Here is a 12,453-nt window from a genome sequence, read left to right as displayed (position 1 = left end):
GAGGAACTCCAAGCCTGCAGCTGGTGGAGCTGAACCTGGCAGATACAAAGACACCAGTGTGTCAGAGGGTGGCACTGTGTGTGTGTGTGTGTGTGTGTGTGTGTGTTGGGGGGGAATCCTGTAACAAAAACCATCAGTATCAGAGTGTCTACCCTGCTCTGCTCATTGAGATACACAGGGAATTGAACCCTCAACCCTGGCAGTGTTAGTGCCTTGCTCTACCTATTAAAAACCAATGTAGAGCGGAGCGAGGGATTGGTCTGCACGCTGCTTTGTTAATCGGTCTGCAGTTCACTAATTGGTCGACAGTCTGATTGCTTAATCACACCCTGTCTCACCTCCAATGAGGAGCAGAGCTGGCAGGCAGAGCCCGCCTCCTCCTCCGTGACGGACAGCAGGGAGTCCAACTCCTGGCCATAGGAAGTGATGGGCGCTCGATGAGGATCAAGCCCACTCCGAGAGGAGGAGGAGCCTAGAGCGGCCAATAGAAAACCTTCAAACTCCTCCTGGTCCAACCCCTCCAGACTGACACTGGAGAGAGAGAGAGAGGGAGAGAGAGGGAGAGAGAGAGACAATCTCTAATGTCATTTACCACTAAAATTGTCAAACCTGTTGATATGCATTCATTATCTGACTGATGACTAGATATGATTATCTGTTCAGTGTGATAAATTATTAGATATGATTATCTGTTCAGTGTGATAGATTATTAGATATGATTATCTGTTCAGTGTGATAGATTATTAGATATGATTATCTGTTCAGTGTGATAGATTATTAGATATGATTATCTGTTCAGTGTGATAGATTATTAGATATGATTATCTGTTCAGTGTGATAGATTATTAGTTGATCAGTCAGAGGAACTGACTGAGAGGTTCCAGACCTGTGCTGCTGGTACTGTGGGGGGCAGAGCCAAGGGTCAGCAGGCTGCCAGCTGTGTCTGCGCTGGGGGTCCAAACTGTGGCTCTGGGCCTGCACGGGGTCCAAACTGTGGCCTGGGGTCTGGAGGGGATCCAAACTGTGGCCTGGGGTCTGGAGGGGATCCAAACTGTGGCCTGGGGTCTGGAGGGGATCCAAACTGTGGCCTGGGGTCTGGAGGGGTGACGGGGAGGGGCAGGAAACACATCGCCCTGAGAGGAAGGAGTGGGGTGTGGGGTTGATCATCTGACAGACAGACAGGCAGACAGACAGACAGTCAGACAGACAGGCAGACAGGCAGACAGACAGACAGGCAGACAGGCAGACAGGCAGACAGACAGACAGACAGACAGGCAGACAGGCAGACAGACAGACAGGCAGACAGACAGGCAGACAGACAGACAGACAGACAGACAGGCAGACAGGCAGACAGGCAGACAGGCAGACAGACAGACAGGCAGACAGGCAGACAGACAGGCAGACAGACAGACAGACAGACAGACAGGCAGACAGGCAGAGAGACAGGCAGACAGGCAGACAGACAGACAGACAGACAGACAGGCAGACAGGCAGAGAGACAGGCAGACAGGCAGACAGACAGGCAGACAGGCAGACAGACAGGCAGACAGACAGGCAGACAGACAGGCAGACAGACAGACAGAGATAGGCAGGCAGACAGAGATCTTAAAAAATCAAATCAAAATCTCTTAGTCATTTCCCTCACACCATGATCATTCTCAGGTCACAGGAATATTTGTTCCATCTATTGTCTATCTATTGTGAAATATCTGATCTGATGACTGAACAGTAAGGTTTAATTACTGAACAGTGAGGTTTAGTTACTGAACAGTAAGGTTTAATTACTGAACAGTGAGGTTTAGTTACTGAACAGTGAGGTTTAATTACTGAACAGTGAGGTTTAGTTACTGAACAGTAAGGTTTAATTACTGAACAGTGAGGTTTAATTACTGAACAGTGAGGTTTAGTTACTGAACAGTAAGGTTTAATTACTGAACAGTGAGGTTTAATTACTGAACAGTGAGGTTTAATTAGTGAACAGTGAGGTTTAGTTACTGAACAGTAAGGTTTAATTACTGAACAGTGAGGTTTAGTTACTGAACAGTGAGGTTTAGTTACTGAACAGTAAGCTTACTGCTGCAGATGGAGGTGACGTCTGGACTATTAACTATCTGAAGACAATAATATGATTCTGCCAGCAGGTGTTCTGTCCTTAAAGCCCTCAGTAGAGCTGTCAGCCTACAGACAGTGGAAGGCTGTAATGTAATAAATAATAAAATGTAATGTAATGTTGTTCAGCCGACACAAACTCCATCACCGCCTGTCAGAGCCTGTCCCTCTCTCCACCACCTTTATCCTCCAACTTTACAATCTGAAAATACATGTAATAAACAGCTAGGACATTCTGTTACAGTCTACATACAATGAAGAATTAGTGAATTTATGTCGGGCTTCACTAACTCCATTGCCTACCTTTGTTGTAGAGCTGCAGGCAGCAGGTTTCAGTCTGTCACTCGAACTCAGAAAACCGGTTTGACTTTATGTTGCTCCTCCCTGGGCGAGGCTTGTCCTCCATCTGACTCATCTATCAGTAACTTACCTCTGTGTGTGTGTGTGTGTGTGTGTGTGTGTGTGTGTGTGTGAAAGAGAGAGAGACTCTGTCCAACATATGCTGTTTATGTGTGTACTAAATCATTCATGTGTAAATTAATATCTGTAGATAATCTGATATGTGTTCACCTCAGCTTTCCCCAGCAGTGGAGTTGTGGCAGATAAGCTTGGGCGGAGTGGTTCCAGAGGTATTTACTGTGTGGGAGAGCTCTCTGCTGACTGGACTTCAGGACTGGTTCAGTGCCAAATATTCTCCCACCAACACTGAAGCAGCCCAGAGCTGAAAAAACATTCTGACTTTAGAATAAGACATGCTAACATTACAACAGTGTAACATTAAACCGTTTTCCACAGGCTAGTTACTGGCCCTAACAGCATTTATATGACCTATAGAACTGTGACTATACTATACTATATTATACTACAGTACTATAGTCTTCACTAGACATTTGACACAGGTTAGTGCAGCTTCTAGGTCTAACATGTCATTTGTTTGGCCTACATAAATAATATTGACAAGGCTAAGCTAAAGGCATCGAAGCTTCGAGCATCTTCTGGTTTTCACAGTCCTGCCTGTCTCTCCCTGGTGTCTTTTCTGTGTGCTTCATTTCTATTTTGCAGATTGGCCCAGTGGCTGTGATTAAACCTCAAAGACACACCTGTAGTCTGGACTACAAGACGCACCTGTGGGCCGGACTATAAGACACACCTGTAGGCTGGACTATAAGACACACTTGTGGTCTGGACTAGAAGACGTACCTGTGGGCCGGACTATAAAACACACCTGTGGGCCGGACTATAAGACACACCTGTGGCCAGACTATAAGACACACCTGTGGCCAGACTATAAGACCCACCTGTAGGCTGGACTAGAAGACGTACCTGTGGGCCGGACTATAAAACACACCTGTAGGCCGGACTATAAGACACACTTGTGGTCTGGACTAGAAGACACACCTGTGGGCCAGACTAGAAGACACACCTGTAGCCAGACTAGAAGACCCACCTGTAGGCTCTCATCACCTTACCTGGATACTGACGGATCACACTACATCATCTTTCTGTATCTTTAGTTTAGTTTAAAATAAAACTGATTAACCTTTATGGTGTTGTGGTCCATTTTTGTTATGACACAGTTAAAACCACAGGTTGCCATGGTGACCAGCTACAGGTGGCTGACTATCTCTTCCTGATTGGTCAGAGCTGCACAATGGAACCCATAGATGATTATCAATTATTCAAGTTGATACTTGTGTCTTCATGGAGAACAATCTGCCCAAATTCACTTGGAGAGAACAAACTTCTCTGAAGAACTATATAAATAAAGTTTATGATTATTTAACATTTATTACTGTCTTAGTCTATTCAAATGTTCACCACATTCAGGTCACCCAGTAAATAAAATGGTTAAATTAAGGTTTTTCTCCTTATAATTAATACATGACATCCTTGTCACAGAGCATTTACCCACAAGCCATCTCTCCCAGTTAAAGGTCAGGCAGCTTTGTCATCTGTGTTTTATTCCACTGTTATTCTTATTCTTATTAGGAGGGGGAGGAGGAAGAGAGAGAGGAGGAAGAGGAAAGAAAAAGAAAGCAGGTTGGGTAGATGTGGAGAAAGTTACAACCACTTCTATCCTAAGGTCCCTTGCGCAGGTCCATCATTACAAACATGTTTCACAGCCAGAACAAAATTGTAAGTTGTAGTCAAGATTCCAAGGTTTCTAAACAAAGATACCAAACATGTCAGGCTGAATTATAGGGTTGTGTGTATAAAATGGTGCACAAATTTATGTTTGTGCAGTGGGGTAAACTTCACCTGGAAAACTTCAGACTGGGGTAAACTTCACCTGGAAAACTTCAGAATGCAGTAAATATCTCAGGTTTCAGGATCATTATCACCATCTACTGTTTTTTTTCTACAAATTAATGTTTCTAGTATTAAACGGGCAACACAGTTGGGCAACACGATATATTAATATTAAAGAATCATCTTGATCCTTCAATACCTTTGAAATGTTTTTTTCACTGGCCTATCTCACGTATAAAAACATTCTAAAAATTGACTATAAGGCCTAACTTGTTTTATGAAAGCATGTCAGGGAAACCACATCTTTCCTGAAAATGTGTTCAGGTCAAACTTAACCAAAATAAATATACTTTGCAATAAAGAACAAATATTTACTGACTGAGCATCCCAAAAACTGTACATACTGCCAGCACACCCATATTGCCATAATTTAACTCGTCTGTCATTCTCATGCTGCTGTAATAATAAAGTAGCAACAGGAGCTTGACAGTGGAGCCAGATGATATTAGAAACATCTCTAATTATCTTAACTGATAAGGCAAAAACATGAACCTGAATATTAGCCAAAAGTAAGTTTTAGCTAAATGCTAAAAACACAAACTCTTATGAATAACTCTAATGTTATTCTGTATGATATTCTAATAAACCATGCTGTAACTCAGGCACAGCAACCCACAGCTGCTTAAGGAGACATTATAAAGCAAATATCCAATCATATAGCTTTATATATCGCCTAATATATATTATAACGTATCCTAATAACTATAGCGATAAATATAGCCGCAAGCGGCAACTGGTGGGGTCCAAGTGTGTACAAGTGTGATCCCAGTGGCATGTTGGGTCTCTGAATGAAAGAATTTTATTTCTATAATTTACAGTCACTGAGTCACGGACATTTAAATTTTATGAGGTTGCTTTAGCGCCCCCTATTGGCAAAGTGACAGCAAATTTTGCACATTATCTCAGAGTAGATACTTGAACAAGTTTACCAAACCTGGTGAAGATAGCACAATGTGTTCATGAGTTATGGCATTTTTTGTAAAATAGACCCTGCCCACAACATTTGACAAAGCTTTGGAAGCCAATTATATAAAAACAGTATGGAATATCAAAAATCTTTTGATAGCTTCAACTTGTAATCATGGGAGTCCAGAGATGATGCATCTGGAGTTTGGCTGCTGTGGGTCTTATGGTTTCTGAGATCCTGATACTTTTAGGGAAGAAGAAGAAGATGAAGAAGAGGAAAAAGAAAAAGAATACGAATAATCCCATCAATAACAATGGGGTTCCAGCACTACGTGCTTGGACCCCTAATTAATATCCTAATATTCCGTTAACAAGTTAATAGAGAGGCCTGTTCTAATATCGGGGTTTACAGGCAGTCCGGCTTCCCCTTTAAGAGAAGAAGCCTTTAATTCACCTGAACACACCTGAACGTCCCGCAGTCCGCCGACAGTTAGAAACTTCACAACTCAACAGGAGAGCAGAGTGAGTATTTCATCTGTGGAGTAAAACGAGTATTGCATCTGTCGAGTAAAGTGGGTATTTAATACTTTAGTGAAATGAGTTTTTAATCTTTGTTTTCACCAGATAAACCAGTTTTCGGTCAGTCTGCTGTTTCAAAGTCCGCCGTGTTGTTGTTGTTTACAGTCCCATGTTTTCACGTCTGATAGAAACAGCTGAGCTGGTAGGAAAACTCTTAGTGGTTTGTAATATTAGTAAATAAATAGTAATTTCACTCCGGTTTGTTTATGTCGGACACTTTGTATCTATTCAAGTAGGAAATGTCCGCCATTATGAAGCAAAAGTACAAACAGGGAAGTGGGCGGAGCCACCAGCCACCTGGCTCTGCTTCTCCTGACTCACCTGAAACAGACTTTTCTTACCTGGGATGGAATTCACGTGACACATCTAACAAACTTTAAATAGAGATTAGAGTTTAGAGATTCAAGTTTTACCTATTTTACCTTCCCAGCCTGTCACTCTGCTGTATACAGAGATACTGTAGTAGCTGTCTGTAGATACTGTACTGTCTGTAGATACTGTACTGTCTGTAGATACTGTAGGAGCGATCTGTAGATACTGTACTGTCCGTAGATACTGTAGGAGCGGTCTGTAGATACTGTACTGTCTGTAGATACTGTAGTAGCTGTCTGTAGATACTGTACTGTCTGTAGATACTGTACTGTCCGTAGATACTGTAGGAGCGGTCTGTAGATACTGTACTGTCCGTAGATACTGTACTGTCTGTAGATACTGTACTGTCTGTAGATACTGTAGGAGCGGTCTGTAGATACTGTACTGTCCGTAGATACTGTACTGTCTGTAGATACTGTAGGAGCGGTCTGTAGATACTGTACTGTCTGTAGATACTGTACTGTCTGTAGATACTGTACTGTCTGTAGATACTGTACTGTCTGTAGTAGGGCTGGGTATCGCCACTGATTTCCCAATTCGATTCAATTTCTGATTTGATTTGATTCGATTCAATATCGATGCGGTTAGGGATATTTCAGTTACAATATCAATTTTGCTTGGATATGAAAGAGATTCTCAGAGAACTAATGCTGTAAATTGTACAAGGAACCCTCTAACCTGGTGCATTATTAAAAATATTAATGTTTACATTAAGAATTGACCCCAAAGCAGTTACATGAATGTACTTTTTATTTAACATGACCAACACACTACAGCAGTCAACACAATATAGTGCAAGCAGGGGGTTCCCCAAATTTTTGAGTAGCCAGCCAGATGGGAAAAGTAGCGGCTAAGGGATGTTTGCCATGGCAAGATACATTTTTCCAGTGATGCATTTTTACCGAATTAATAAATAAACCTTAAATATGTTTATGAAAGCATGACTTAAAATAACATAAATAAACATTTTTATTAGGCTACAGGATCAATTGAAAAATAAACTGATAATATTTTTTAATTGTGAATGTTTAATGTACTTTCTTCAGTCAGTGCAGAAGAAATAAGTAGTCTAAAACAAAAATATTATTACAAATAATAATAAATATAATACCAAAGTGCATATTATAGGTTAGTCTTCTCAGAGCAAGACTGGATCTCTCTCCTGCACTCACAGAACTGAGATCCAATAATGATGGAAACATAAATCAGTTTAAATAATGATTTTACATGGTCATGGTAATGAAGGCCCTAAAATGATGTCCTCAGCTAAGGCTTGTATTTAGTGTTATACAGCGGGTTCAGCTTAACACTTCAGTTGAGTCCGTCGTTACCATGGCAACCGTTCGCTGCGCGTTGCACAGAGGCTCGGCAGAGATCGCTATTATTTTGAAACATGTAAAAAAACGCACAACTCCCCTTGCAGTGTCACACGCACTTCAGTTATTAAGGAGAGTGACAACCGCATCCTATAACCAGACTCACTACCTGAAAGTCCAGGTGCTGATACTGAATTTGAGAGCGGATTCGGTTAGTCCGAGTAGTGTGAACCGGAACGGGACCGGACAGCTGGTTGTTACGTGACGTTAAGGCTCAACACTCGTTATGTTACGTAACATTATCATCCTTAATTTGAAGAGATGGAGGTACGTGTTGGGAGACATTCTCAATTTTTCTATCCAGCGTGTTTCCTCAACATTGCGGTTGTTCCAGTTCTGCGGCCTTCGGCCCAAATGTTGCTGTTCAAAGTTCCTGTGATGGAAAAAGAGAATAAGGTTTATTAAGATCTGATCTTATAAACTGACGCCTCTGGTTACTGGTGTTGCTGTGTCAAATAAACTGAAAATACAGGCGATGGTAGCCGCCTACAGACCGCTACAGGAGCGGTCTGTAGGAGCGGTCTGTAGATACTGTAGGAGCGGTCTGTAGGAGCGGTCTGTAGATACTGTAGGAGCGGTCTGTAGGAGCGGTCTGTAGATACTGTAGGAGCGGTCTGTAGGAGTGGTCTGTAGATACTGTAGGAGCGGTCTGTAGGAGTGGTCTGTAGGAGCGGTCTGTAGATACTGTAGGAGCGGTCTGTAGGAGCGGTCTGTAGGAGCGGTCTGTAGATACTGTAGGAGCGGTCTGTAGGAGCGGTCTGTAGATACTGTAGGAGCAGTCTGTAGGAGCGGTCTGTAGATACTGTAGGAGCGGTCTGTAGGAGTGGTCTGTAGGAGCGGTCTGTAGATACTGTAGGAGTGGTCTGTAGGAGCGGTCTGTAGATACTGTAGGAGTGGTCTGTAGATACTGTAGGAGCGGTCTGTAGGTGCGGTCTGTAGATACTGTAGGAGCGGTCTGTAGGTGCGGTCTGTAGATACTGTAGGAGCGGTCTGTAGGAGCGGTCTGTAGGAGTGGTCTGTAGATACTGTAGGAGCGGTCTGTAGATAGGAGCGGTCTGTAGGAGCAGTCTGTAGGAGTGGTCTGTAGATACTGTAGGAGCGGTCTGTAGATAGGAGCGGTCTGTAGGAGCGGTCTGTAGATTCTGTAGGAGCGGTCTGTAGATAGGAGCGGTCTGTAGATAGGAGCGGTCTGTAGGAGCGGTCTGTAGATAGGAGCGGTCTGTAGGAGCGGTCTGTAGATTCTGCTGAGTGGGAAACTGGTAAATGTTCATCAGACAGTTTGATTTTATGTGAAATATATGTTTGTAATTTTTAGGTGATATATACTGTATAAGAACTGTCTATATACTGCAAAAGAATACTGCATATGCTGCATAAATGGAGATTTGTTGTTCCCTGCAGGTCAGGGTTCAGTCGGAGGAACTGGAACTCTAACGCTGTGAGTTTCCATTCAAACAGACGACGTCTCAACAGACAGAAATGTCCCTGCTGTCCGGAGGCAGCGGGGCCGCCGCTCCGACACGGAGCTCCGAGGACCACGAGAGGAAGATGAAGGAGATGGAACCAAAGAGAGGGATGGAGGAAGAGGAGGAGAACATGGTGAGTTCAGCCAGTCTGGAGCCCGCTACGCTCCGGTGGCCTGAAGACCGAGAGAGAGAGAACAGAAGTGCCGTGAAGAACAGAGAGAGCGAGGGAGAGAGGAGGAGCGTCCGGTCTGAATGCGTTTCTCTCCAAGGAGCAGAGAGTCGGACGGAGAGCGACAGGGAGCTGATGGCAGGAGGAGAGAAGAGGAGGAGGAGGAGAGGAGGAGGAGGGGAGGAGGAGGAGGAGGAGGAGGAGGAGGAGGAGGAGGAGTCCGGGCTGGGGAGCAGAGCGGAGCAGGAAGGAGAACAGGACAACTTCCTGCCAGAGAAAGCAGCTCAGGTCTTCAGCCCAGCGGTGACTGTCCTCCGCTCACCCTGGCCCAGGGAGAGTGAGGCATTCTGGGATATGGAGTCCGAGAAGAGCCCCTTCCTGGGTCCCAGAGGAGCCCCCGACTACCAGCAGGACTACCAGCAGGACTACCAGCAGGACTATCAGCAGGACTATCAGCAGGACTCGGCCTCCACATGTAAGCAGCAGCCTTTCTTCCTTCTTTAGTGCCTTCCTTGTTTCCTTTCCTCCTTCCTTCCTTCCTTTCCTTCTCTCAGGTTTTCTGTCGTCTTCCTGAAATCTTTGCACCCTCATCTTCTGTGATTCCTGACCATCAGATTCCACTGCAAAAATGATGATGATGATGATAATAATAATAATAATAATAGTAATAATGACACCAATCATCATTATCATCTTCTTTTGGCCTCCTTTGGCAAACTGCTGGGAGGAGGAGGCTGACCCAGGATCAGTAAAATCTCTGTCTCTCTGTCTGTCTGCCTGCCTGCCTGTCTGTCTGCCTGTCTGTCTCTCTGTCTCTCTGTCTGTCTGCCTGCCTGCCTGCCTGTCTGTCTGCCTGTCTGTCTCTCTGTCTCTCTGTCTGTCTGTCTGTCTCTCTGCCTGCCTGCCTGTCTGTCTGTCTGTCTGCCTGTCTGTCTGTCTGTCTGTCTGTCTGTCTCTCTGTCTGTCTGCCTGTCTGTCTGCCTGTCTGTCTGTCTGTCTGCCTGTCTCTCTGCCTGTCTGCCTGTCTGTCTCCCAGGTGGGCGTGTCTGTCCCAGCAGGACAGTCTTGAAAGTGGGCGTGTCTCTGTTCACTTCGGCGCTCTTCTTCCCCTTCCTGGTTTGGGGCGGCTTCGTCTTCCTGCCGTTCGACGCCCCGCTGCTGGACGGCGCCCCCCTGAGGCTCGTCTACACGCTGCGCTGCTCCGTCTTCGCCAGCGCACCCATCGTCCTGGGTGAGGACAGGAGGAAACAATAGAACTAAATAAAATAAAATCATAAGCTGCTCCCATTGTTCTATTGGAATATTATAATTAACAAGATTAAACTTGATCCTGTGGGGAAATGGTTGCAGCAGTAAACAGTGACAGGATACAGCAAAGAAAAATATAAATACAGCAAATAAAATATGAATAAGAACAGAACTAATGGGGATTATTAAACTCCCTCCCTCCTCCCCTTCTTCCCTCCCTCCCTCCCTCCTTCCCTTCTTCCCTCCCTCCCTCCTCCCTCCTTCCCTCCCTCCTCCCTCCTCCCTCCTTCCCTCCTTCCCTGCCTCCCTCCCTCCTTCCCTTCTTCCTTCCCTCCCTCCCTCCCTCCTTCCCTTCTTCCTTCCCTCCCTCCCTCCTTCCCTCGTTCCCTGCCTCCCTCCCTCCCTCCTTCCCTCGTTCCCTCCCTCCCTCCCTCCCTCCCTCCTCCTGCAGGATGGCTGGTGCTGGGTGTGAGCCGGCTGAGGACGGGTGAGGTCGAGCCTCAGTTGGAGGATGGGGGGAAGGTGGAGGTCCGGGACGTAAACGTCCACCGGCGCTTTGTGTCCGACTCCGCCTCCCTCTTCCTGATCTACTTCCTGCAGCTGGCTGTCATGGCGATGTACCTGAGCCAGGAGCAGCTGAAGCTGGTTCCTCTGCTGACCATCGTCTTCGCCCTCGGACGGTAAGATCTTTAGAAGATGAAATGTATCTGACTGCTCAGTTCAGCTCAGCTTATTTGCATAAAACATAGAAGTGACGTGATTAAAAAACATCGAATGACAAAAAACACAGAAAGTAGAAAATCTGTCAGACAAGATGAAATAAAGATGTAAAATACCTGGAGTACGAGGCTTGAAGTAAGGGGTGTAGGAGTGTTGAGGAGTGTTGAGGAGTGTTGAGGAGTGTTGAGGTGTGTCCAACAGTGTTCAGCAGTGTTCAGCAGTGTCCAGGAGTGTCCAGGAGTGTTCAGCAGTGTTCAGCAGTGTCCAGGAGTGTTCAGCAGTGTCCAGGAGTGTTCAGCAGTGTTCAGCAGTGTTCAGCAGTGTCCAGGAGTGTTCAGCAGTGTCCAGCAGTGTCCAGCAGTGTCCAGCAGTGTCCAGGAGTGTTCAGGAGTGTTCAGCAGTGTCCAGCAGTGTCCAGGAGTGTTCAGGAGTGTTCAGTAGTGTTCAGGAGTGTTCAGCAGTGTCTGTGTCCCCAGGCTGCTGTACTGGCTCGCTGCGGCTCTCGGCAGCAGCGTTCGAGGATTCGGCTTCGGTCTTTCCTTCCTGCCCAGCGTCGCCATGCTGGCAGCAAACATCTACTTCATCTTCACCATGGAGGCTGCAGGATCCATCTTCGCCATGGAAACGCCTCCAGACCCGCCTCCCCCCCCTGCTGGCAGACAGAGGTTCTGGGGATAGAGGAGGAGGAGGAGGAGGAGGAGGAGGAGGAGGAGGAGGAGGAGGAGGAGGAGGGGGGGGGGGGGGCTGCACTGTAAATGAACATAATGAGATAATATTTAGTTTCACAGCATGTTGAAATTTAACTGAAAACTGAAATATTTAGTTGGGAAACAGCTGGATGCCAAGATCCTATCTTTTTCAATTCAATCAATTCAACAGAACTGCGCTTAGCTGTTGCTATGGTGATCCAACGGTAACACTGGTTGGCTGTTGCTGTGGTGATCCAACTTAAACAGGTTGTACCAAATGTTTGCCAAAGGTTTTATCTGGTAGAACCTGAACACTGAAGATGTCAGTCTGTTAACTAGTTTCAGATCCAGTCTGTCTGCTTCAAGAGATTCTCTGCAGTAGAATAGAACTCAGTAGAACAGATTGGTTCTGTTAGATTTGAGTAGAATCTATTTCTGAGTAAATGTTTCGTCACCAGCTACTGGACTCTAACTGGACTCTAACTGGATCAATTAGTTTGTGTTCCTGT

The 12,453-nt window shown here is 45.5% G+C and overlaps 1 protein-coding gene and 1 pseudogene across 3 annotated transcripts in view; one reads left to right on the top strand and one right to left on the bottom strand.

Annotated features, from left to right (window-relative positions):
- Positions 1 to 2,441, bottom strand: part of LOC139914997 (rho guanine nucleotide exchange factor 2-like) — a 58,258-nt pseudogene extending 55,817 nt beyond the window's left edge. Inside the window, exons 1-4 of the transcript XR_013506929.1 lie at positions 2,413 to 2,441; positions 887 to 1,167; positions 339 to 531; positions 1 to 35 (exon numbers count right to left, since the gene is read on the bottom strand). The exon at positions 1 to 35 is cut by the window's left edge and continues 209 nt beyond it. The product of XR_013506929.1 is annotated as a rho guanine nucleotide exchange factor 2-like (transcript). The remainder of the gene's footprint in view (positions 36 to 338; positions 532 to 886; positions 1,168 to 2,412) is intronic.
- A 3,337-nt stretch (positions 2,442 to 5,778) lies between these two features.
- On the top strand, positions 5,779 to 11,966 carry tmem79b (transmembrane protein 79b). Of its 2 annotated transcripts, none has more exons than XM_078287243.1 (5): positions 5,779 to 5,847; positions 9,054 to 9,762; positions 10,324 to 10,518; positions 10,987 to 11,215; positions 11,732 to 11,966. In XM_078287243.1, exons 2-5 carry the CDS (start codon positions 9,132 to 9,134, stop codon positions 11,931 to 11,933), a joined length of 1,257 nt encoding a protein of 418 aa, XP_078143369.1. In that variant the 5' UTR covers positions 5,779 to 5,847; positions 9,054 to 9,131; the 3' UTR covers positions 11,934 to 11,966. The 2 variants fall into 2 exon arrangements, with proteins under 2 accessions (XP_078143369.1, XP_071763681.2); XM_071907580.2 differs by having other exon boundaries at positions 5,789 to 5,847; positions 9,111 to 9,762.
- Positions 11,967 to 12,453: the final 487 nt, after the last annotated feature.

This window comes from Centroberyx gerrardi, chromosome 12 (genome assembly GCF_048128805.1).
Source record: "Centroberyx gerrardi isolate f3 chromosome 12, fCenGer3.hap1.cur.20231027, whole genome shotgun sequence".
Lineage (NCBI taxonomy): Eukaryota > Metazoa > Chordata > Actinopteri > Beryciformes > Berycidae > Centroberyx > Centroberyx gerrardi.
This window is presented reverse-complemented; position numbering and strand designations above follow the sequence as displayed.

Bases quoted from the DNA above. Each gene is read 5' to 3' on its own strand.
- tmem79b (XM_078287243.1), top strand. From the start codon at position 9,132: ATGTCCCTGCTGTCCGGAGGCAGCGGGGCCGCCGCTCCGACACGGAGC. The intron at 9,763-10,323 runs GTAAGCAGCAGC...TCTGTCTCCCAG, and splicing joins GCAGGACTCGGCCTCCACAT to GTGGGCGTGTCTGTCCCAGC. The intron at 11,216-11,731 runs GTAAGATCTTTA...CTGTGTCCCCAG, and splicing joins ATCGTCTTCGCCCTCGGACG to GCTGCTGTACTGGCTCGCTG.